The following is a 25403-nucleotide window of genomic DNA, read 5'->3' as shown; positions in this document are numbered from 1 at the left end:
TGCATAGCAATGGAGGTTTGGAACCAAATCTTCTCTCAGCAATCCAATACCTGAACCAGATCGGTCAGTAGTGTTCCAGTTGATCATCCAGCCTGGCGCATGATGGAATCTGAAGGGGTAGACCTATCACTGGGAACTAATTCTTTTCAGCTCAAGAAACAGCATCTCATTTTTCGATTAGGCACTTTACAGCCCTCCGGACTCGGCATTGAGTTCAACAATTTCAGATCATAACCACTGCTCCCATTTTTTTGGATAACTTGCTGGTAATGATTCTGCTGTTGCCATTTACAGCTCCTCTAGACCTATCTTTTGTTTCTTCACTTGTCCTATTACCACCCCCTTTTTGCCTTGCACTATATTCCCTTTTGTCATTTAAATCACCCCTGCCTTCCACCCTATCGCAGACCTTCCCTTTTGTTCTTTGCCCCCCACCTTCCCGGCCTCTGTGCTTGCCTAAAACCTGTTACATCTGTAACATTTTCCAGTTCTGGCAGAAGGTCACAGACCTGAGACGTTAACTCTGTCTCTCTCTTCACAGATGCTGCCTGACCTGCTGAGTGTTTCCAGCATTTTCTGTTTGTATTTCAGATTTCCAGCATCCGCAGTAGTTTGCCTCTTCATTCCACTTGGCTCTGGTTAATTCTGTAAACTAATGTCCTAACAAGTAGGGTGGTACCAGCTAGACAAATGGTGGCAAGTTTGCCAGTGTTCTAATCTTGTAGGCTGGGCAGTTAGACTCCAGCTGTACCCCTATGTATTCATGGGTTCCCTAAGCCTTGGTTCTGCCAGCTAAGGTCCCTGAGCTTGGATAAGTGAGGTGTGTCCTTTTAGGAACCAAATGTGTACTCTATCAGGCAAGCAAAAAGCCTGAGTGTCTAGATTTCTCAGTAGCTTAATTTGGAGACTCTTCAACATGGTGATTGGTTTCCATGTGTGTCAGACACTTGACTGGCCAAACAAAATACTCCTCGCTGCTCCTTGATGGCACAGCTAGGATGAAGATATTCTAGTATAGGGAATTATGGATGCAATGTTCTTCTGCATGGCACAGGATGTTGGAGCATCAAATATGCCACCAGTTATGATGGATTTTAACTGTAAGAGAAACACATGGATTATATAATTCACTGTGTAGCAGGCCTCTAGACAAACTAAATTTCATGGGGAAAAAATCGTTATGATTTGAAGAGTTGGTAACCTCCCCAAAATTGTAGTGTTTTTATTCTTAGTAATGAGAACAAGCTGAATTGCCATTGTTATGGTTTTATCAGCTGAGGCAACTCAATATAATATATTCTGATTATTGATTTTGTATTGCAGATTAAACCATTTGGTTTTGATGGAAACAGCAATACTTCAATCGCAGCATGGTTGGAATCACTTGGACTGGAGGATTACAATCAAGCCTTTCTGTCCAGTGGGTACAATTCAATGGACTGTGTGAAAAACCTCTGGGAACTGGAAATTGTAAATGTAAGCTAAATAAACTAGTATTTGTCGTCTTGTAAGGAGATGGTGAAAATGCTGTTTTTATCAGATCTGACACCTACTGAAAAATCATATATTCACATAATTCTACCTTATTTCTACTTCACCATGAAGTAAGTTATAGAACTGTAGTTCTTTTTGGGTGGGGCAGTCAGATCCCCCTCGCTGCCTTGAGCTGTGGCTCACCTGCTCCACAGGCTCTGACAAACTTTAAGGTGAAAGCGCACCTTGGGCATGAATCTTGCTCTAATTTATTTTCTCTCTCTATAATATATATTTTAGTTCAATGCAAAATAGCCATTGATGAAAGCTCTGGAATTCCCTCCCTAAACCACCCCCTACCCTCCTTTAAAAGATGTTCCTTAAAACATACCTCTTTGACCAAGCTTTTGGTCACTTAGCCTAATATCTCCTTATGTCAAATTTTGTCTGATAACGCTCCTGTGAAGCACCTTGGGACGTTTTACTTTACTCTGTTAAAAATGCTATATAAATACAAGTTGTTATATTTCTTCTGGACGGGAATTAATTTTGTGTTTAAATTTGTGAATTATGCATAACTGCTTTGGAAGGGGATAGTTTCTACTGAGAACTCGTCCATGTTGCTTTTCAAAAAATAGAAACAGCTGCACAAATTGTTGGAGATGTAATTGAATTAGTGGGCAAGGGAAGTAGATGGAAAGAATTAAAGAACTTGGATTTATACAGCGTTTTCACGACCTCTGGACATGCCAAAGCACTTTACAGCAAAGTAAGTACTTTTTGATTTGTAGTCACTGTTGTAATATAGGGAAAAGCAGAAGCCAATTTGCTTCACAGCTATATCCCACAAACAGCAATGAGATAACGACCAGATTGTTTCAGTAATATTGGCTGAGGGATAAACATTGGCCAGGATACTGAGCAGAACGTTCTTGCTCTTGATCAGAGTTCCCATGATGTATATTCTAGAATACTTCCACATTTGCTGCTGACACCAAATTGCGGCATGGTATGGGAGAGAAGATTGATGAAAGTAAATTTCTACCAACTGCCCTTGCTCGCTAATTTAACATAATTAATGCTCGGACAGTTTCTACACCTATTACTCTTGTTTGAAAGCAACCTTCAAGAGTCATTTCAATGGAGTCCATGCTCTTGCAAAACAGTTATGCATAAATGCAAATTGGTATCACAGAGTAGTTCGTTTTGGTCCATAAGTCCCCCTCCCACCACTACATCCAATTTGCCAAATGTCATCAAGAATACTATTCCTATACTATCAAAAATAATATTCCTGTAGCCAGGCAGAAATGATGCATTATCTCACAAATTAAACAAAAAACGAGATTTCTGGATTGAATGCCAGTTAGAATCGTAGTGGCCGGAATTTTCTCAAGGGAGGCGGGGGGGGGTGCCTCCGAGGCAGGCGGGAAACCTGGGAGGCCCGGTTTCCCGCAGGCCCTGCCAACTTTAACGGCGGGGCCTGATTTGAATGCGAGGCCTCGGATTTCCACCCGCAGCCAGCCAGAGAGGGTATTGGTGGGGTGGAGGGGGTTCAGCAGGGATCGGGAGGAGGGGGAGAATCGGCAGGGGTTGGGGATCATGAGGAAGTCGAGAGGAAGGGGAGGATCGGCAGGGGTCGGGGATCGAGAGGAAGGGGAGAGGATCAGGAGTGGTCGGGAATCGGGAGGAGGGATCAGGAGGAGGGGTCGGGGATCGGGAGGAAGGGGAGAGGATCTGCAGGGGTCGGGAATTGGGAGGCGGGATCGGGAGGAAGGGGAGAGGATCTGCAGGGGTCGGGAGGAGGGGGAGAGAATCAGGAGGGGTGGGGGAGGAGGGGGAGAGGATCGGCAGGGGTCGGGGACCAGGAGGAGGGGGGAGAGGATCGGCGGGGAGGAGGGGGAGAGGATCGGCAGGGGTCAGGGATCAGGAGGAGGGGGGAGAGGATCGGGAGGGGTTGGGGATCAAGGTGGTGGGCTGGAAGAGTATCGTCGGGGGGAGGGGGTTCGGCCGGGGATCGGGGGGTGGGGGGGGAAAGAGAGGATCGGAGCCAGCCACTGGAGGATTGTGGCTGACATCATCATCATGTGGGGGGTGGTAGAGAGGCCTGGGAAGGTGATCGGAGACCTCGTGTGGGTGGGGGGGTGGTTAGGTAGGGACCCTGGATCTAGGAGCCACTTACTTCCTGGATGCAGCAGTCCCCACCTGTGTTTAACTGCCGGGTTACACAAATTGTGTGAAACCCATCCACAGGCAGTTAAAATCAAAATGGACGGGGATAAAGATGATTCCAGCCTCATTACAATATTTAAATTGAAGTAACGCCGCCTGGGAGTGAGTTGGTCACCCACCCCGTCTCCGGCAAAACCGGAAGTAGGCAGGTTGGAGGCGGGCTCAGGTCGGGAATCCCATTTTAACACTTTAACTGGATGGCAGGAAGGGGACAGAAACACGGCGGGTCTTTGAGGGAGAAGAAGGGAGAGTCTGGGGGTGAGCTGCTGGGATGGGGAGGAAGGAGAGTGTCATCTTGAACTTGGGGGGGTTGGGGAAGCAAAATGTCTGGTTGAACTGAGCAGGTTAAGAATTGCCAGCTTGAATGGGGAGGTGGACGAATACCAACTGGAACTGGGGCGGAGGGTGTAGAGTGTTAGGTCAATTTGAGAGGAAAACGAAACTAGGAAGATTGGAAGATAAGAGTGTTTCTATGAAAGGGTAAGGAGTTGGATGGAGTACAGTGTCTTTGTGGTCCAAAAACGGTAATGTCCCTGTGAACTGAGGTGGGAGTGTTGGATGTGCAAGAGTGGTTCTTATGGTCATTTTTGGTTGAGTGATGGTCTGGTCTGTTGAAAATCCAAATGCCACTTAAAACTATCAGTTGTGAAGTCGAAGTTCGGCCGAATACATAATTCTAATGTAAAAATTCTAAATATTCCAAGGATGTTTGTCTCGGACCACCTCCCCCCAGAAATGCCTTGCAATTTTGTGCCTTCAACATTTTTATTGACCCCTTCAGATTTTCATGCAGATGCTTTTTCTCTACAATACAGATGAATAAACATTGTAGATACTTATAGCTTAAGTTACAACAGTGTGCTTCTTGTTTTCACATATCATAGGCTTGTAATGAGGGCTGTTTTTGAGTTATGAGCCTTTTGGGGGCTGTGTCAGCTTTTTGAAACTGTTTGTCAGCTTTAGCTGGTTTGCTGGGTTGCCGTGTATGAGAAATGAAACAAGAAAATGCCTTGAGTATTCCATGGATAAAACATTTGCTTTTTGTCTGACTTTACAAAATGCTGGCACATGTATTGTAGAATATTCATGCAACACCGAAGGAAATCCATTGCTCGAGAATTTGGCACCACCCAAAGTTATCTGGCTGCAGAATTCAATGCAGATACTGATGTTGTGGAAAAACTGGGGCATCATGCTGGCAAAATGCATTGGACCACGATTACTCTACCCAATGAGGCATGGATTCATTCTGCAGTCTTACTACATTGCACCTTACCCATCTTGGGGGAGGAGCAATAAGCCGAGCTAAGTTGGTTTTCACTGTGGAGCAGCAATGAGTTGATCTTTTACAGAAACCTGGGAACGTTCGAATGGACTCACCCAAAAGCTGCTCTTCCACATCTTCCAGCAATTAATTCAGACTGGCATAGGAAAAACCACGTGGGACCAGGTTGCCCACTTCCTAGCTGCAGCTAGTAAGTACATGGCACGTGGACAAGGGTAGAAGAGAAAGCAACATCCCAAAAGAGGGAGCTGTACCGAAAAGCTTTTAGACTAACTTCACTGAAATTTGTCATAAAATGTAAGCACTCTAACCTGATATAATCAGAAATGAAACCAAAATACTGAGTTAACAGGAAATGCTGGAAATACTCAGCAGGCCAGGCAGCATCCGTGGAGAGAGAAACAGAGTTAATGTTTCCGGTCTGGGGCCCTTCATCAGAACTGGAAAAAGCTGGAGATGTAACAGATATTAAGCAGGTGCAGAGACGGTGGAGGGGGGGGCGGCGGTTAGGAGGGGAGGAAGGAATTGAAAGAATATACTGTGCTTATGTAAGAGGCAGGAAAGATAAAATGTTGCAAATGGGAATGGCAAAATAATACAGCATGAAAAATGGGGGCAGGGGTTATTGTCTGAAATTGTTGAACTCGATGTTGAGTCCGGACGGCTGTAAAGTGCCTAATCGAAAGATGAGGTGCTGTTCCTCGAGCTTACGTTAAGCTTCATTGGAACAATGTAATAGGCCGAGAATAGAGAGCTCAGAGTGGGAGTGAAGCGGAGAATTAAAGTGACAGACGACCGGAAGCTCAGGGTCACCCTTACGGACTGAATGGAAGCGTTCCGCAAAGTGGTCGCTCAATCTGCGTTTGGTCTCCCCAATGTAGAGGAGACCGCATCGTGAGCAGCGAATACAGTATATTAAATTGCAGGAAGTACAAGTAAATCGCTGTTTCACCTGGAAGGGGTGTTTGGGGCCCTGGACAGTGGGAAGGGGGGAGGTATATGGGCATGTGTTGCATCTCCTGCGCTTGCACGGGAAGGTGCCAGGAGAAGGACTGTTAGGGGTGATTGAGGAGTGGACCAGGGTGTCTCGGAGGGAGTGGTCCCTACGGAATGTTGAAGGGGGAGGGGAAGATGCATTTGGTGGTGGGATCACGTTGGAGGTGGCGGAAATGGCGGAGGATGATCCATTAAATGTGTAGGCTGGTGGGGTGAAAGGTGAGGACGAGGGGAACCCTATCGTGGTTCCGGGAGGGAGGGGCAGGGGTGAGGGCAGAAGTGCGGGAGATAGAACGCACACGGTCGAGGGCCGTGTCAACCACGGTAGAGGGGAATCCTCGGTTGAAGAAAAAGGAAGACATGTCGGAAGCACTGGTGTGGAAGGTGGCATCGTCGGAGCAGATGTGGCGGAGACGGAGAAGCTGGGAGAATGGAATAGAGTCCTTACAGGAGGAGGGGTGGGAGGAAGTGTAGTCCAGTTAGCTGTGGGAGTCAGTGGGCTTGTAGTTTATTAGGTCAATAAACTATCCCCAGAGATGGAGAAGTCGAGGAAGGGAAGGGAAGAGTCGGAGATGGACCATGTGAAGGTGAGGGAAGGGTGGAAATTGGAGGCAAAGTGAATGAAATTGTCTAGTTCAGGGCGAGAGCAGGAAACGGCACCGATACAGTCATCAATGTACCGGAAAAAGAGGTGAGGGAGGGGAGCCGAGTAGGACTGGAACAAAGAGTGTTGCACATATCCCACGAAAAAGCAGGCATAGCTAGGACCCATGCGGGTACCCATAGCAACATCTCTGATTTGGAGGAAATGAGTGGAGTCAAAAGGAGAAGTTGTTCAATGTGAGAACAAGTTCAGCCAGGTGGAGGAGGGTGGTGGTGGATGGGGACTGGTTGGGACTCTGTTCAAGGAAGAAGCGGAGCGCCCTCAGGCCATCCTGGTGGGGGATGGAGGTGGAGAGGGATTGTACGTCCATGGTGAAAAGGAGGCGGTTGGGGCTAGGAAACTGGAAACTTAAAGTGGCAGAGGGCGTCAGAAGAGTCGCGGATGTAGGTGGGAAGAGACTGGACAAGGGGAGAAAAAATAGTCGCGATAGGAAGAGAGAAGTTCCGTGGGGCAAGAACAGGCTGAAACGATGGGTCTACCAGGGCAGTCCTGTTTGTGGATCTTGAGAAGGAGCTAGAAGCGGGCTGTGCGGGGTTGGGGAACTATGAGGTTGGTGGCCGTGGGGGGGGGAAGATCTCCAGAGGAGATGAGGTTAGTGACAGTCTTGCAAATGGTGGTTTGATGTTCGGTAGTGGGGTCATGGTCCAGGTGGAGGTAGGAGGTGGTATCGTCAGAACAGACATGGCGGAGATGGCGAAATACTGAGTAGTGGGTAAACATTTTTTCTAAGCATCTAATGGCTCCTCTCATTTCATTCAAGCACTATTTTATAGTAACTATAAGTTTCTCTATGAGGGTATATAACCATTTGGGTACTAATTTCAACCACAATTTTAGAGAATAGATTATTGAAATTCTGTGTTTCTTTGAAAACTATAGATGCCATTGGGCTGTTTAAAAAGTACTTGATTAATTTTTGGTTATTTGAAGATGGAGCATAGGTAAAGCAACTAGGAGATTTCTCCCTATGAAATAGAATCTTGTATGTGTGTGACTGAACATTCAGATACTGCTTTCCTAAGAAAGCAAATCTGGTATAACTGTCAATTCAGCAAGGTCACATAATCGTGTGAAGAGCAGATTGCACGTAGGTTGTGAGTGATTCTTATTGAATAGTATTTTTTATCAAATAAATCTATCAGCCTTGGCTGTAAGTTGTGGAAAGGACTGGTTTTCCTGCAACCTCTATTTTTCATTCAACCTGAAGTGACTTTATCTGAGAAGTGTGTTCAAACATCAAGGGTATTCAGTTGATTGATCACCCATATGGTGAAGTGGGATAAACAGTTTCCTGCATGATCATTTCTTTTTCCTGATTAAGTTTTGTGTTATTTTAGGTGCTGAAAATAGCCTTACTTGGTCATCGCAAACGAATCTTAGCATCTCTTGGAGACCGGCCCTACGAAGAACCACCTCAGAAACCACCACGATCGTCCCAACTGAAGGTAAGATGATCGTGTTGTTGCTGCTCTGTGCCTAGTCGTATTTTAAAATACTAACAACGGTATTAGATGTAGCACAAAGAGGGATCACCTTAGTTGGACCAACACATTGCAAGAACACAAATCAATTTCCTAACGAGAATATTCATGAAGGGCACCAGACAAATCTTTAACCCTTCGTCTTAACTCCTTGTCAAGGAACCATCTGTTATTTACCACCCAGTTTATACCTAGGAGTTAATGATGCCTAACTGTGGCTCACCAAACTGTCTTGTATCAATCAGTTTGGATTATAATTAGCATTTACACTATGGCTAAGTGAATTAATGAACCCTCTTCTGCCATTATCAGAGAAGTCAGACAACCAAGTCATAAACTAACAGCTGTTTATTAACATATTTAGCAGCACTTAAACATTGAGTATGCAAATAATTAGGAGATAGGGTTGATTGACTAAATAACAAGGAAAACAAAGCAGTTCAGTGTGTCATAGTAATTCAGCATTAACTACTTACTGATGATCAGTGTCTGAGTTTGATGTAAATTGGTGAGATTAATTTAGGATTAGATTCCTTACATAACTCACAAGTAAACAGCATTAGATGGCCAGTCTATTGAATAGATTCAAGCCTATATGCTTATAGTTGGCAAGTTTTCCAGAATTTATATGACCTCATCCTTATGAGCTGGCATGGATGAGCTGGTTGACTCCTCTTCCTCTGGGAGGATGTTGTTAGCCTTGTGAGGCGTCAGAGTGATGAACTTCCGACTGTCGAGGTGCTATCCATTCCTCCTGGATCCTCTGATCCTGAGTAAATTCATCTTCTAAGCTGGTAGCTATATCTGGACTAGCTGCCTGAAATCTCAGCTCCCTTGATCGCAAGGAAACTTGTATATCGAAGTGGCACACATATATCTGCCTGTAGCTTCCTGGTATATCCATACAATCTTAAACTATGTAACCTCTTTCTCTGTCAGAGATGCGCATTCTAATTTTACAGACTCTTTTACATATACAAGACAAATAACTCTGTACTGTCGTCTACTAAGATTACTAAAAGAACAGAACTAAACTAAGGGCTGTAAACTAAGTGTCAAAAACATCATATATATCCTTACTTTTCAAAGTAACTGCCTAACTTCCATTGATCAATCTGAGTGACACCCATGTTCGAGCTCAGTCCTACTGGTGTCAGTCACCTCACACAGCCCTTGTGGTGTCGATGATCTCTAAATCAATGAAGCACCGGCACCTAAACATGACAAGGTTGCTCGTTTACTTCCTAACTTCTCAGGCCTTTCGGAACATAGGAACTGGAGTGCGACATTCAGCCCCTCGAGCCTGTTCCACCATTCAATGAGATGATGGCTGATCTGTGACCTAACCCATTATACCCGCCTTTACCCCATATCCCTTAATACCTTTAGTTAACAAAAATCTGTCGATTTCAGATTTAAAATTAACCTAGTATCAATTGCCATTTGCGGAAGAGAGTTCCAAACTTAGCTAACACAGGTCCAGATCAGGCAGGATATTTTTATGTCCCCTTAATGACCAAGGCTTGTGGTCTTGGTAGCTTGTATTCTATCCCTGATGTTTAGTTTGTGTAAGCCTTTACCGTTTAATTAGCATTAGTCCTTTCCTTTCATTGCATTCATTCTCACAACTGACTCCATCTTGAGGACACATTTAAGACAATTCTTAGAGCATTTCTCTTACAAAACACGAGCATCTCTCTTTCTAAAGTATTCAGTACCCTATTATCATCTAGTGATGCTCATTAGAAGCTATAAATGTTACAGTGCTGCACTGTTGAAGGCATCGCCAGTAATCTTCATATTAACTGCAGTTTACAAAATCTTTAGCAACTAGCAATCATTTTTGCATAATAAGCTGCACTTGATTAGTCAGTAGCCTTTCACCGCCAAGACTTATGTTCAAATCAAGTCAAGACTGATGTAATCAAAGTAATTTCTGCCTGTCTGTGAGTGAAATGAGTTTAGGTGCTTTCAGTTGAGTTCCTGGCTGACCGCTGCAGGTGCTCTTCTAAGGTTGGGGTTAAGCCTGATATAACCTGTTACACCTAACCTGAGAGTGGTTGATGTTGGCTGGCACTGGGAGCCGAAGATAGAAAGTGCTCCTCTCCTTAGCACTAACATCTCTCACCTTTCACAAGGTTTGCAAAAAACAAAGTTTAAAATTATGTGTCGACTGTTGAAATTTACCAGCTTATTATAGTTTCATCTTCTTTTGCCTTGACTTTTTTATGATCTATGCCCCTTTCAGGGAATAAAAAATCTGCTACATAATGTGATATGCTATTGAAAATTACTATGCACTTGCAGCTATAATTGTTTGATTTACATTGAATCTGATTGCTTGTCTACGCTACTGATAGAAAGTGAGAAAATAGGCCATTAAAATGTACCCTGCTGTGTGATGTGCCTCAATAATCCCGAGACTCGATGTTAGCGAAACAAAACAAGGCTTTTATTAACTTAGAAGATAACGCGCAGTGGAGGGAGGTATCTTCCCTGGAGGTCTGCAGTACTGGCTGTGAGGCCAGACTGAGCTGGCTTACATAGAGGCCAGGTATGGGCGGAGCCCTACACACAACACATTCCATACATTCCAATACACAATACAATGGTGAGGAGAAACCTGAAACCAACCACAGTCACAGGCAATACAATGGTAAGGGGGAACCTGAAACCAACCACAGTCACAGGCAGTGATGAATGGAATATTTCATCACATTCACCCCTTCTATAGATTTAGTCTGTTCGGGGGTTTGGTAGTCCTCTGCGACCGACGTGGCTGTTGTGGTGTCGCGGGTGTCGGCTGGGTGTCCCCGGTGGCCTCCTGGGTCTCTGCCGGGGGTGCCGCCAGGGTTGTTGAAGGGGTAGTTGGTGGGGGTGCCGTTGGTCGATGTTCTTCCGGGGGTGATGAAAGAGTAGTGGGTGGGTAAGAGTTGCTGTGGTCGTTGTTGCTGCTATTGCCGTGGTTGTTGTCGTTACCGGCTGGGGCGACGTCTTTTATTGACACGGTGTCCTCCCTTCCGTCGGCGTGCCGGACATACGCGTATTGGGGGTTGGCGTGGAGTAGGTGCACTGGCTCCACGAGAGGGTCCATCTTATGGCCCCTCACATGCCTTCGCACGAATACCGGACCCGGGGTGGAGAGCCATGACGGCATGGATACGCCTGAGGTGGATTTCCGGGGGAAGCTAAACATTCGTTCATGAGGCGTGGCATTAGTGGCAGTACACAATAGCGACCGTATCGAATGGAGCACATCTGAGAGGACTTCCTGCCAGCGGGAGATAGGGAGGCCCTTGGTCCTTAGAGCTAGAGTGACTGCTTTCCATACTGTCCCGTTCTCTCGCTCCACTTGACCGTTACCCCGGGGGTTGTAGCTGGTGGTACGGCTCGTGGCGATACCCCTGGACAGCATGTACTGGCGTAGCTCTTCACTCATGAAGGACGCCCCCCTATCCGTGTGGATGTAGCTCGGCATACCGAACAGGCAGAACAGGCTGTTGAGGCATTTAATGACCGTGGCGCTGGTCATGTCTGGGCAGGGGAAGGCGAATGGGAACCGGGAGTATTCGTCCACAATGTTCAGGAAGTAAACATTGCGGTCGACGGACGGGAGGGGGCCCTTGAAATCTAAGCTGAGCCGCTCAAAGGGCCGTGTAGCTTTGATTAAGTGGGCTCTATCAGGGTGGTAGAACCGAGGCTTGCACTCAGCGCAAGTGCGGCAGTTCCTGGTCAGAGACCGAACTTCCTCAATCGAGTAGGGTAAGTTGCGGGACTTTATGAAGTGGAACAGCCGCGTGACCCCTGGGTGGCAGAGGTCGTTGTGGAGGGTCTGTAGCCGATCCCCGGTGGCGCTGGCACACATCCCTCGTGAGAGGGCATCTGGGGATTCGTTAAGGGCCCCTGGCCGGTAAATGATGTCATACTCGAAGGTGGAGAGCTCGATCCGCCACCTAAGAATCTTATCATTTTTGATCTTCCCCCTCTGTTTATTATTGAACATAAACGCTACCGACCGCTGGTCGGTAAGTAGGGTGAAGCGTTTGCCGGCTAGGTAGTGGCGCCAGTGGCGCACTGCCTCCACGATGGCTTGGGCCTCCTTTTCCACGGAGGAGTGTCTGATCTCGGGCCCTTGGAGGGTCCTCGAAGAAAGCTACGGGCCGCCCCGCCTGGTTGAGGGTGGCCGCCAAGGCAAAGTCAGACGCATCACTTTCCACTTGAAATGGAGTGTTCTCGTCCACTGCCTGTAGCGTGGCCCGCTCAATATCCTGCTTAATGCTTTTGAAGGCGGCGTGGGCCTCAGCAGAGAGCGGAAAAGAGGCTGCTTTCAAGAGGGGGCGGACTTTGTCGGAGTAGTTGGGGACCCATTGGGAATAATAAGAAAATAACCCCAGGCACCTTTTCAGGGCTTTGGGAGTGTTGGGCAGGGGCAGCTCCCGTAGGGGGCGCAATCGGTCGGGGTCTGGTCCGATTTCCCCATTCTCCACCACGCTGCCTAGTATGCAGAGGCGCGTGGTGTTGAAAACGCACTTGTCCTCGTTGTAGGTGAGGTTGAGTTTTTGTGCGGTTTTCAGGAACCTCTCGAGGTTCGAGTCGTGATCCTGCTGGTTGTGACCGCAGATGGTGACGTTGTCGAGGTAGGGGAAGGTTGCCTGCAAGTGGTGGTCATCGACCATGCGATCCATCTCCCTCTGGAAGACCGAGACCCCATTCGTCACCCCAAAGGGGACTCTGAGGAATTGGTAGAGGCGTCCGTTCGCCTCGAAGGCGGTGTACGGGCGGTCCTCTGGTCTGATAGGGAGCTGGTGGCACGCTGACTTGAGGTCGATGGTGGAGAACACCCGGTATTGGGCGATTTGGTTCACCATTTCTGATATGCGGGGTAGCGGGTAGGCGTCTAGTTGGGTGTACCTGTTGATCGTTTGGCTATAGTCGATCACCATCCGTTTCTTCTCGCTACCCCTTACCACCACCACTTGGGCGCTGTGGTAAACCACTTTTATCGTTCACTATCGTTACACTATAGTTATCACTGTTATATTGTTATCACCGTTCTCACTGTTGTATCACTATACGAGGTCGCCTCTTGTCGCGCTGTTATACCTGGGCTGACCACCTCCGACTCCGCCCATGGCTCCACCTACCTGCCCAGGTATAAAGGTAATCGACTGGCTGGTATTCCTCCTTGTTGGACCCGATCACCCACGAGGGTGGGCTCTGTTATTTAGTCAATAAAAACCTTTAGTTACGTTCCTAACTCGTCGCTTTTTATTGGACGAATTGATAGGTATATCAATTTTATTGACTAAATTTTAAAGATGTTTGCTACTGACCAGCCAGGAGCCCTCCCAGAAGCACAGCCACAGCAGCCTTCAGACACCGGGCTACACCAGCCACGCCAGCCGGCTTGGCTGCAAGCCCTCAAACCACCGTACCTGGATCTAAACCCACAGGCAGCAAACTCAGCCCTCAACTTCAAACACTGGCTGGACTGCTTCGAATCCTACCTGGAAGAATCCGGCGTCCCGCAGAGATCCAAACTAAGACTTCTGAACGCCCAAGCGAGCCCGAGAGTATACGCACTCATCCAGGACACGACTACATATGAGGCCGCTATCAACCTACTGAAACAGCAGTACCGGAGCCCGGTAAATTACATGTACACCAGGCACCTCCTAAGATCCCGCCCGCAACAGCCAGGAGAGTCTGTAGCTGAATTTTTACGGGCGCTAAGAGCACTCGGCAGGAACTGTGACTTTAAAGCGGTGACGGCTGTTGAAAATACGGAAGATAATATCCGCGATGCCTTTGTGAAAGGCCTACGGTCCGACTACTCATGGCAAAGACTGCTTGAAGCTAAAGACCTCGACCTGGACAAAGCTGAAGCCCTCGCTCTCTCCCTAGAGGTGGCCCATCAGGACCAGGAGGCGTTTTCCAGGTACTGCTCGCGACCCTGGGACTCGGGCCCGACCCCTACCGCAATACCCTTCGCAGCGCCGCCCCCGGGACCTACCTCAGCGTCGGCGTCCCGGACCCGACCGGGCCCGCCACCCCCGGTACCGGCTCCGACATCGGGCACCCGCGATCGGGCCGCCGGCTGCTTCTTTTGCGGCCAGGAGAAGCACCCGAGGTCGCGCTGCCCAGCCAGGAACTCTACCTGCTCAACCTGCAGGAAGAAAGGCCACTTCTCTAAGGCCTGCAGGAGCGGATCTTCAGAGGCCAGCAGTGCCTCATGCGAACTGTGGGGGCGGCCATCTTCTTTCACGGCAACTGAGGCCAGCATCCCCACACGTGAGTCATGGGGGCGGCCATCTTTGATCAAGGCAACCGACCCCAATAGTGCCTCATGTGAGTTATGGGGGCAGCCATCTTCTCCGCCATTTTGTCCTACCTCGTGGGAGACGCCATTTTACCCACCACGCCCGACTGCCACCGAGCCCCCGGACCTGACGACCGCCGACGACAACGACTCGCTTACCTACACACTAGCCTCCGTCACTCTGGATCAAGCCCGCCCACACCACCTGTCCAAGTCGATGATGGACATCAAAGTAAACGGACACGCCACGACCTGCCTGTTCGACAGCGGAAGCACGGAGAGCTTCATCCACCCAGACACGGTGAGCCACTACTCCCTCCCTGTCCTGCCAGCGCGCAACCGAATCTCGATGGCATCGAGGTCCCACGCCACGGACATTAGCGGCTACTGTGCTGTGACCTTGTCGGTTAAGGGCACAGAGTATAAAAATTTTAAACTCCTCGTCCTCCCCCAGCTCTGCGCTGCCGTCCTACTAGGGCTGGACTTCCAATCCCACCTCCAAAGTGTAACCCTAGCATACGGTGGACCCCTCCCCCCTCTCACAGTCGACAACCAGCGAATGTTAAACCGCCCACCGCGTAACACCTGCAGCCTATCCACCCTCAAGGTGCCGCCACCTTCCCTGTTCGCTAACCTCACCCCCGACTGCAAACCCGTCGCTACCAAGAGCAGGCGGTACAGCACTGGGGACAGAGCTTTCATTAGCTCTGAGGTGCAGCGTCTCCTGAAGGAGGGCATCATCGAGGGGAGCAACAGCCCCTGGCGTGCCCAGGTCGTGGTCGTTAAGACCGGCGATAAAAATCACCTGGTCATCGACTACAGCCAGACCATAAACAGATACACCCAGCTGGACGCATACCCCCTTCCCCGCATATCTGACATGGTCAATCAGATTGCACAATACCGCGTATTCTCGACCATCGACCTTAAGTCGGCCTACCACCAGCTCCCTATCCACCCCGAGGACCGCCAGTACACCGCCTTCGAGGCGAATGGGCGCCTATACCACTTCCTTAGGGTCCCCTTCGGTGTCACCAACGGGGTCTCGGTCTTCCAAAGGGAGATGGACCGGATGGTTGACCAGAACGGACTGCAGGCCGCATTCCCCTATCTAGATAACGTCACCATCTGCGGCCGCGACCGGCAGGACCACGACGTGAATCTGGAGAAATTCCTCCGTACAGCCCAACGGCTGAACCTCACCTACAATAAGGAGAAATGTGTGTTTAACACCTCGCGCCTTGCCATCCTTGGCTGTGTAGTAGAGAACGGACTCATCGGCCCCGACCCCGAAAGAATGCGTCCCCTCATGGAGCTACCCCTCCCCCACTGCCCTAAGGCACTTAAGAGAACCCTGGGGCTCTTCGCCTACTATGCCCAATGGGTGCCCAATTATGCAGACAAAGCCAGACCCCTCATGAAGTCCACATCCTTCCCCCTCACGGAGGAAGCGTGCGCGGCCTTCTCCCTCATCAAGGGAGACATAGCCAAGGCCACAATGCACGCAGTGGATGAGTCCATCCCCTTCCAAGTGGAGAGCGATGCATCCGACTTCGCCCTAGCCGCTACCCTTAACCAGGAGGGGAGGCCGGTGGCCTTCTTCTCGAGGACCCTACAGGGCCCCGAGATCCGACACTCGTCGGTCGAGAAGGAAGCCCAGGCAATTGTGGAGGCGGTACGGCGCTGGAGGCATTACCTGGCAGGCAAACGATTTACCCTCCTCACCGACCAACATTCGGTTGCTTTCATGTTTAATAACAAGCTGAGGGGCAAAATCAAGAATGACAAGATCTTGAGGTGGAAAATCGAGCTATCCACCTACGATTATGATATCTTGTACCGGCCAGGTAAGCTGAACGAACCCCCTGATGCTCTTTCACGAATTACATGCGCCAGCGCGCATATTGATAGACTTCAGACCCTCCACAACGACCTCTGCCACCCCGGGGTCACCAGACTTTACCATTTCATTAAGGCCCGCAACCTGACCTACTCCATCGAGGAGGTCAGGACCATGACCAGGAACTGCCAGACCTGCGCCGAGTGCAAACCGCACTTCTATAGGCCGGACAGAGCAAGCCTGATCAAGGCCACCCGCCCCTTCGAGCGCCTGAGCATCGACTTTAAGGGGCCTCTACCGTCATCTGACCGCAATGTGTACTTCCTCAACATCGTTGATGAGTACTCCCGTTTCCCTTTTGCCTTCCCCTGCCCAGACATGACCAGTACCACGGTCATCAAGTGCCTGAACGACCTCTTCGCCTTGTTCGGGTTCCCGAACTATATACATAGTGACCGGGGCTCCTCCTTCATGAGCGAGGAACTCCGTCAGTTCCTACTAGCGAGAGGTATTGCAGCAAGTAGGACCACCAGCTACAACCCCCGAGGGAACGGCCAGGTGGAAAGAGAGAACGCGACGGTATGGAAGGCCGTCCTCTTAGCCTTAAAGTCTAAGGGCCTCCCAACCTCCCGCTGGCAGGAAGTCCTCCCGACAGCGCTGCACTCCATCCGGTCACTACTTTGCACTGCCGTTAACGCCACCCCCCATGAACGAATGTTTGTTTTCCCCAGGAAGTCGACTACGGGAACCACTCTACCAACCTGGCTGACCTCTCCGGGGCCCGTCTTGCTGCGAAAGCACGTGAGGGCCCATAAAACAGACCCCCTGGTCGAGAGGGTGAACCTCCTGCACGCCAACCCCCAGTACGCCTACGTGGCTTACCCAGACGGGCGGGAGGACACTGTCTCCTTACGAGACCTCGCACCCTCGGGCACTCCGGAGACACCACCTTTACCCCCCCCCACCACCCCCCCAATTCCAGCCCAGGTAGACGGCATGCCGGAACCCCACGAGCCTTCGCCGACCACGCAGACACCAGCACTAACACCGGATAATGCAGCACCGGGGATCGGGGAGGCTTACGAGGCCTCCGGACAGACTGACATACCAGAACTGGTAGTACACTTCACCCCGCCGGACTCAAATCTAAACAAGGGGTGAATGTGGTAAACCACTTTTATCGTTACACTATAGTTATCACTGTTGTATTGTTATCACCGTTCTCACTGTTGTATCACTATACGAGGTCGCCTCTTGTCGCGCTGTTATACCTGGGCTGACCACCTCCGACTCCGCCCATGGCTCCACCTACCTGCCCAGGTATAAAGGTAGTCGACTGGCTGGTATTCCTCCTTGTTGGACCCGATCACCCACGAGGGTGGGCTCTGTTATTTAGTCAATAAAAACCTTTAGTTACGTTCCTAACTCGTTGTCGAGGTAGGGGAAGGTTGCCTGCAAGTGGTGGTCATCGACCATGCGATCCATCTCCCTCTGGAAGACCGAGACCCCATTCGTCACCCCAAAGGGGACTCTGAGGAATTGGTAGAGGCGTCCGTTCGCCTCGAAGGCGGTGTACGGGCGGTCCTCTGGTCTGATAGGGAGCTGGTGGTACACTGACTTGAGGTCGATGGTGGAGAACACCCGGTATTGGGCGATTTGGTTCACCATTTCTGATATGCGGGGTAGCGGGTAGGCGTCTAGTTGGGTGTACCTGTTGATCGTTTGGCTATAGTCGATCACCATCCGTTTCTTCTCGCTACCCCTTACCACCACCACTTGGGCGCGCCACGGGCTATTGCTGCATTCAATAATGCGCTCTTTCAGGAGCCTGTCTACCTCGGTTGCGATAAACCGCCTGTCCTCCCAGCTGTACCTCCTGCTTTTGGTCGCTATTGGCCGGCAGTTAGGGGTAAGGTTCGCGAATAGCGAAGGCGGCTTTACCTTCAGGGTAGCCAGACCGCACACTGTGAGGGGCGGCTGGGACCCACCGTACTTGAGCGTGATGCTTTGGTGGTTGCACTGGAAATCCAGGCCCAAGATCACGCTCGCGCATAGATTCTTCATGATTAATACTTTAAAATTATCGTATACAGTCCCGTTAACAGACAATTGTACCGTGCAGTAACCCAGAATGGTCGATGTCTGGGTTTTATCAGCCATAGAGATGGTACCCCGAGTAGGGACCACCTTTTGGGAGAGTTGTTGTGCCAGTTCAGGGTGGATAAAACTCTCCGTGCTTCCACTGTCAATTAAACATTTAACCCCGCACCCGTTTACCTCGATGTCCACCATTGATTTGGATAGCGGGTGGGGCCTGGTCTGGTCCACTGTGACCGATGCCACTGTAGGGCCCTGATCGAGACAAGATGGCGTCCGCGCTGTCTGCTCACAAGATGGCGGACCCCACGAGGTCGGGCAAGATGGCGTCCAAGATGGCCGCTCCCACGGCGCACACGCGGCGGTGGCGGCGGGTTTTGGTTTTCCGGCGGGGTTCCCTCTGCACACCTTCCCAAAGTGCCCCCCCTTACCGCACTTAAAGCAGGTGGTGCCTTTCGCCGGGCACAGGTTTCTGGTGTGCTTTGGCTGCCCGCAGAAGTAGCAGTTGGGTCCCCGACGCGTCGCGGCTGTCGTAGGGCTTCTGGGGGGAGAGCGGGGCCCCGACGGTGTCGGGCTGCCGGGCGGGGAAGATGCCTTCCAAGATGGCGGCGCCCTTGGTGCACACGTGGCGGCGTGGACGGCGCGGGCTGAAGAGTAGGCGTCCGAGTTTCTCTGGGCCACATCCAGGGATCGCGCGGTGTCCGCAGCCTGTTTCAGGTCCAATCCTGTTTTTTCCAGCAGTCTTTGCCGGATGTAAGTGGAGCTGAGGCCTGTGATAAAGGCATCGCGAACAAGCTCGTCGGTGTACACTGCGGCTTTTACATCTCGGCACTTGCAGTCTTTGCCAAGCATTTTCAGGGTGCCTAGGAACTCCTCCACCGATTCCCCAGGTCGCTGTGCGCGAGTGGCGAGCAGATGCCTAGCATACACCTCATTCGTAGGCTGCTGGTAATGCGCCCTTAAGATGTCGCAGGCGGCCAGGTACGTGTCGGCATCTTGGATGAGGGGGTAAACCCGGTGGCTTACCCAATTCCGCAGAATTCCGAGTTTCATACTCGCAGCGTCCGTAGCGTCTTTGACGGCTGCGGAATTGTCCAGGAAGAATTCCATACACATAAACCAGTGTCCGAAGCGTGCTGATGCGTCCGGAGCATGCTGATCCAAATCCAAACGTTCGGGTTTCAGGAGTTGATCCATTGTGTTGAAAAATAAGTTAATAAAATTGATGTGCCTCAATAATCCCGAGACTCGATGTTAGCGAAACAAAACAAGGCTTTTATTAACTTAGAAGATAACACGCAGTGGAGGGAGGTATCTTCCCTGGAGGTCTGCAGTACTGGCTGTGAGGCCAGACTGAGCTGGCTTACATAGAGGCCAGGTATAGGCGGAGCCCTGCACACAACACATTCCATACATTCCAATACACAATACAATGGTGAGGAGAAACCTGAAACCAACCACAGTCACAGGCAATACAATGGTAAGGGGGAACCTGAAACCAACCACAGTCACAGGCAGTGATGAATGGAATATTTCATCACACTGTGGACTTCTTCCAAACCATGTCACAGGTTGAGTGGTGTTATCATTACTGTTTCAAAACACGGAAACAAATGTCTAGATTCTATAAAGTCTGATAATTTTGGTAAACTTTGGGATGGTCCTGGACACTGAGCAACAGATACACAAGTGAGTATAAATTCATACGAGCCCCCTGGACTAGGCCTAACTTATTTTCATTGGGAGGCACATCTTTGGATTTATGAGTGTAGTGTGAAAGGACGTTACAATCTTGCACGAGTTACTTTTGCTGCAGCTGAGCACATCTTTGGGAACTGCAGGCACTAGATAATACATGCAAGAAAGAAAAAGAAAGACTTGCATTTATATAGCGCCTTTCACGACCACTGGATGCCTCAAAGCACTTTACAGCCAATGAAGTACTTTTGAAGTATAGTCACTGTTGTAATGTGGGATACGCGGCAGCCAATTTGCACACAGCAAGCTCCCACACACAGTAATGTGATAATGACCAGATAATCTGTTCTTGTTATGTTGATTAACGTAAGCACATTAACAGTAATGAAGAAGATAATGGCACTAAAGAGTGACAAATCTTCAGGACCAGATGGTTTTTATCCCAGGATTTTAAAGGAAGTAGGTGAGAACATTGCAGATACCCGAACAATGATCTTCCAAAGTTCTCTCGATTCAGGAACCGTTCCTTTCAATTGGAAAATTGCACGTCATTCCGTTATTTAACAAAGGTCAGAGAGGGAAACCAGGGAATTATAGACCGGTTAGCCTAACATCTGTTGTCAGGAAATTACTAAAGTCTGTAATTAAGGATGGAGTGACTGAACACCTTAAAAATGTTCAGATGATCAGAGAGAGCCAGCATGGATTTGTAAAGGGTGGGTCATGCACGGTGAACCTGATTGAATTTTTTGAATAGGTGACTAAAGTAGTGGACAGAGGAATGTCTATGGATGTTATTTATATGAACTTGCAGAAGGCATTCGATAAAGTTCCTCATAAGAGACTGTTAACTAAAGTTGAAGCTCATGGAATTGAGGGCAAATTATTGACCTGGAAGGTGATCACAGATCACACAAACCCCACAGTGCAGATAGAGGCCATTTCGGCCCATCGAGCCTGCACCGACACATATCCCACCCGATCCCCGTAACCCATACACCAACACATATCCCACCCTATCCCCGTACCCCCACGTATTTAATCCCCCGAACACTAAGGGTCAATTTATCATAGCCAATCAACCTAACCCGCACATCTTTGGACTGTGGGAGGAAACCGGAGCACCCGGAGGAAACCCACGCAAACACGGATGGGCTGAGTGGGAGGAGACAGAGTAGGAATAATGGGCATGTACTTTAATTGGCTAAACGTGACTAGTGGTGTCCTACAGGGATCTGTTCTGGGGCCTCAACTATTCACTGTATTTGTTAGCGACTTAGATGATGGGATAGAATGCCACATATCCAAGTTTGCCGATAACGCAACGATAGGCGGCATTGTAAGCAGTGTAAAGAAAAAGAAAGACTTGCATTTATATAGCGCCTTTCATGACCACTGGATGTCCCAAAGCACTCAATTAACTACTTTTTTGAAGTGTAGTCACTGTTGTAATGTAGGAAACGTGGCAGCCAATTTGTGCACAGCAAGCTCCCACAAACAGCAATGTGATAATGACCAGATAATCTGTTTTAGTGATGTTGATTGAGGGATAAATATTGATTATGACACCGGGTTAACTCCCCTGTTCTTCTTCAAAATAAGTGTAGATGGAAGCATAAAATTACAAAGATATTAATAGATTAAGTGAATGGGCAAAATTGTGGCAAATGGATTTCAATATAGGCAAGTGTGAGGTCATCCACTTTGGACCTAAAAAGTATAGAACAGGGTGCTTTCTAAATGGTGAAAACCTAGAAGCAGTGGCGGTCCAGAGAGACTTAGGGGTCCAGGTACATAGACCATTAAAATGTCACGGACAGGTACAAAAAATGATCAAAAAGGCTAATGGGATGCTGGCCTTTATATCTATAGGACTGGAATACAAGGGGGTTAAAAGTCATGCTGCAGGTATACAAAGCCTTGGTTGGACCACACCAGGAGTACTGTGTTCAGTTCTGGGCACCACACCTTAGGAATGGATATATTGGCCTTGGAGGGAGTGCAGCGTAGATTTACTAGAATAATACCTGGACTCCAAGGGTTAAATTATGAGGATTGTATTTTAAACTAGGGTTGCATTCCCTGGAATTTAGAAGACTAAGGTATGATCAAAGTTTTCGAGATATTAAGGGGAATTGATAGGGTAGATAGAGAAACTATTTCCACTGGTTGGGGAGTCTAGGAGTAGAGGACATAGACTAAAAATTAGAGCCAGCCAGTCCTTTCAGGAGTGAAGTTAGGAAACACTTCTATACACAGTGTGGTAGAAGTTTGGAACTCACTTCCACAAACGGCAGTTGATGTCGGGTCAATTGTTAATTTTAATCTGAGATTGATAGATTTCTGTTAACCAAAGGTATAAAGGGATATGGGACAAAGGCGGGTATATGGAGCAAGTTCACAGATCAGCCATGATCTCATTGAATGGCAGAACAGGCTCGAGGGGCTAAATGGCCTACTCCTGTTCCTATGAAAGCTTAAATAAGTGAATTGAAGTAACACGAATGATTTAAAAGTTGTAATTGAAGATTTAATTAAATTGAAGTGTCTTGTAATATTTAAGCATTTCTAACTGAAATTGTAATTAAATTGAAGGCAAAGTAAATAATTTGAAGACTGGCAAAGTCCTTAACCCCAGCAGAATCTGGGGACTTCAGTATTATGAGCCAGCTCAAAGATTTCAGCAGCTGAGACCTACTCACTTCCTGTGTAAACCAAGAGATAGACTGGTTCTAAGTCTTGAATGGTATCTTTAGAATCTAAAATAATTGTCTACCAATACAGTACATCATTTCAAATTAATATGTGGAATAGTTTGATTGACACGATTTTATTTTTTACTTAATATTCAGTTAATCATTCAAAGGGATAAATTCTCGTAAAGAAAGTCTTGCATTTATATAGTGCCACTCATGACCTTAAGATGTCCCAAAGCACTTAACAGCCAATGAAGTACTTTTGAAGTGTAGTCAATGTAGTAATATTGGAAATGCAGCAGCTAATTAGCGCACAGCAAGCTCCCACAAACAGCAATGAAATAAATTACATTGGATTACATAGGCTATACGGCACAGCAACAGGCCATTCGGCCCAACCAGTCCATGCCGGCGTTTATGCTGCACTCGAGCCTCCTCCCGTCTTTCCTCATCTAAATTTATCAGCGTAATCCTCTGTTCCCTTCTCCCTCGTATGCTTGTCCAGCCTCCCCTTAAATGCATCTATAATATTCGCTTCAACCACTCCCTGTGGTAGCGAGTTCCACATTCTCACCACTCTCTGGATAAAGAAGTTTCTTCTGAATTCCCTATTGGATTTCTTGGTGACTATCTTATATTGATGGCCTCTAGTTATGCTCTTCCCCACAAGTGGAAACATTCTCTCTGTATCCACTCTATCAAAACCTTTCATAATTTTATAGACCTCTATTAGGTCACCCCTCAGCCTTATTTCAAGAGAAAAGAGACCCAGCCTGTTAATCCTTTCCTGATATGTATACCCTCACATTTCTGGTATCATCCTTGTAAATCTTCTCTGCACCCTCTCCAGTGCCTCTATATCCTTTTTATAATATGGCGACCAGAACTGCACGCAGTACTCTAATTATGTGGTCTAACCAAGGTTCTATGCAGGTTTAGCATAAGTTCCTTACTTTTCAATTCTATCCCTCTAGAAATAAACCCTAGGCTTGGTTTGCATTTTAAATGTCCTTGCTAACCTGTGGCGCAACTTTTAGTGATTTGTGTATTTGTACTCCAAGATCCCTTTGTTCCTCTACCCCACCTAGACTCGCACCCTCCAAGTGATGTGACCTCCCTATTCTTCCTACCAAAATGTAATACCTCACATTTATCTGTGTTGAACTTCATTTGCCAATTATATGCCCATTCTGCAAGTTTATTAATATCCTCCTGTAATTTGTTGCAGTCCTCCTCAGTATTGACTATACCCCCCCAAATTTGGTATCGTCTGCAAATTTAGAAATTGATTTTTTGATTCCAAAGTCTAACTCGTTAATGTAAATTGTGAACAGCAGTGGTCCCAGCACTGATCCTTGTGGAACATCACTACCCACCTTCTGCCACTGTGAATAGCTACCCTTTACTCCCACTCTCTGCTTTCTGGCTTGAAGCCAGCCAGCAATCCATTCTGCTACTTGTCCCCTGACTCCGCATTCTCTGACTTATTCATTGGTCTATTATGGGGTACCTTATCAAAGGCCTTTTGAAAATCTAGATAAATTACATCTACTACATTCCCATTGTCTACTCTCTCTCTTACCTCTTCAAAAAATTCAATAAGGTTGGTCAAGCAAGATTTTCCCTTTTGAAATCTATACTGACTATTCATTATTATACTTTTTGTTTTCTAGATGTTCTTCTATTAATAATAATTCAACTTTATTGTCATTGTACAATGCACAAGTACATGAACAACGAAATGTGATCTTGCAAGCTCCCATGAGTCCAGTACAAATAACATTAACATTAACATTAAACGTAAATAGCACCGTCCTGGGAGAAGCAAAGCCGCTGCGTCTGTGCGCGCCGCCATTCCATTTCCAGCATTCCTCCTGTCCGACAATCTTCAGCCCAACGCCCGGGCCTGCTCACCAGCCGCCCCTCCCGGGGCTCCTTCCGTGACCTTCTCACCAACCGCCCCTCCTCGGGGCTCCTTCCATGACCTTCTGCACCTGGTCTTCCCTGATGGTCACCCCTCCAGGTACTAACCAGGCCTGGCTCTGCTTAGCTTCCAAGCCTTGCCAGTGACCCTGTCCCTAGCCCCAGGAACAGGGTTTCTCTCCTTTAGTAGGGATTCCATTATTTATCCTACCACTGATGTTAAGCTGACTGGTCTATAATTCCCTGGACATGTTCTATCCCCCTTAAGTATAGGTATTATGTTAGCTATCCGCCAGTCCTCTGGCACTACATCTTTTTCTAATGAATTATTAAATATGTGTAGTAATGCCTCTACTATCTCTTTAGATTCTTTTGAAATGTGTGGATGCAATTCATCCAGACCAGGGGTTTTATCCTCTTTGAGTTTGATTAGTTTATTTAATATATATCCCCTTTTTTATTTTAAATGCACTTATCTCATTACTCATCTCCTCATCCAATGTCATGTCCACCTGTTCTATCTCCCTGGTAAATACCGAAGCAAAATAATGATTTAATATTTCTGCCATCTCCCTATCATTGCCTGTGGCATTGTCCTGTCTGTCCCTTAATGGCCCTATTCCCATCCCAACCTTTCATGGTTCCCCTTTGCCTTCCTAATTGTTTTTTTGACTTCTCTCCTAATCCCTCTTGCCATGC

The 25403-nt window shown here is 48.1% G+C and overlaps 1 protein-coding gene across 13 annotated transcripts in view; it reads left to right on the top strand.

Annotated features, from left to right (window-relative positions):
- anks1ab (ankyrin repeat and sterile alpha motif domain containing 1Ab) overlaps positions 1-25403 on the top strand; it is a 440627-nt gene that overhangs the window by 349798 nt on the left and 65426 nt on the right. For all 13 annotated transcript variants that reach the window (XM_086011497.1, XM_086011496.1, XM_086011499.1 and 10 more), the window contains 2 exons: positions 1324-1476; positions 7988-8095. In XM_086011497.1, the coding sequence (XP_085867623.1) occupies positions 1324-1476; positions 7988-8095 (261 nt within the window). The remainder of the gene's footprint in view (positions 1-1323; positions 1477-7987; positions 8096-25403) is intronic.

Source organism: Somniosus microcephalus, chromosome 18 (genome assembly GCF_052327205.1).
Source record: "Somniosus microcephalus isolate GS21.2 chromosome 18, FLI_Smic_1.0, whole genome shotgun sequence".
Classification (NCBI taxonomy): domain Eukaryota; kingdom Metazoa; phylum Chordata; class Chondrichthyes; order Squaliformes; family Somniosidae; genus Somniosus; species Somniosus microcephalus.
The sequence above is the reverse complement of the archived record's forward strand: the minus strand, read 5'-3'. Positions and strand labels throughout refer to the sequence as shown.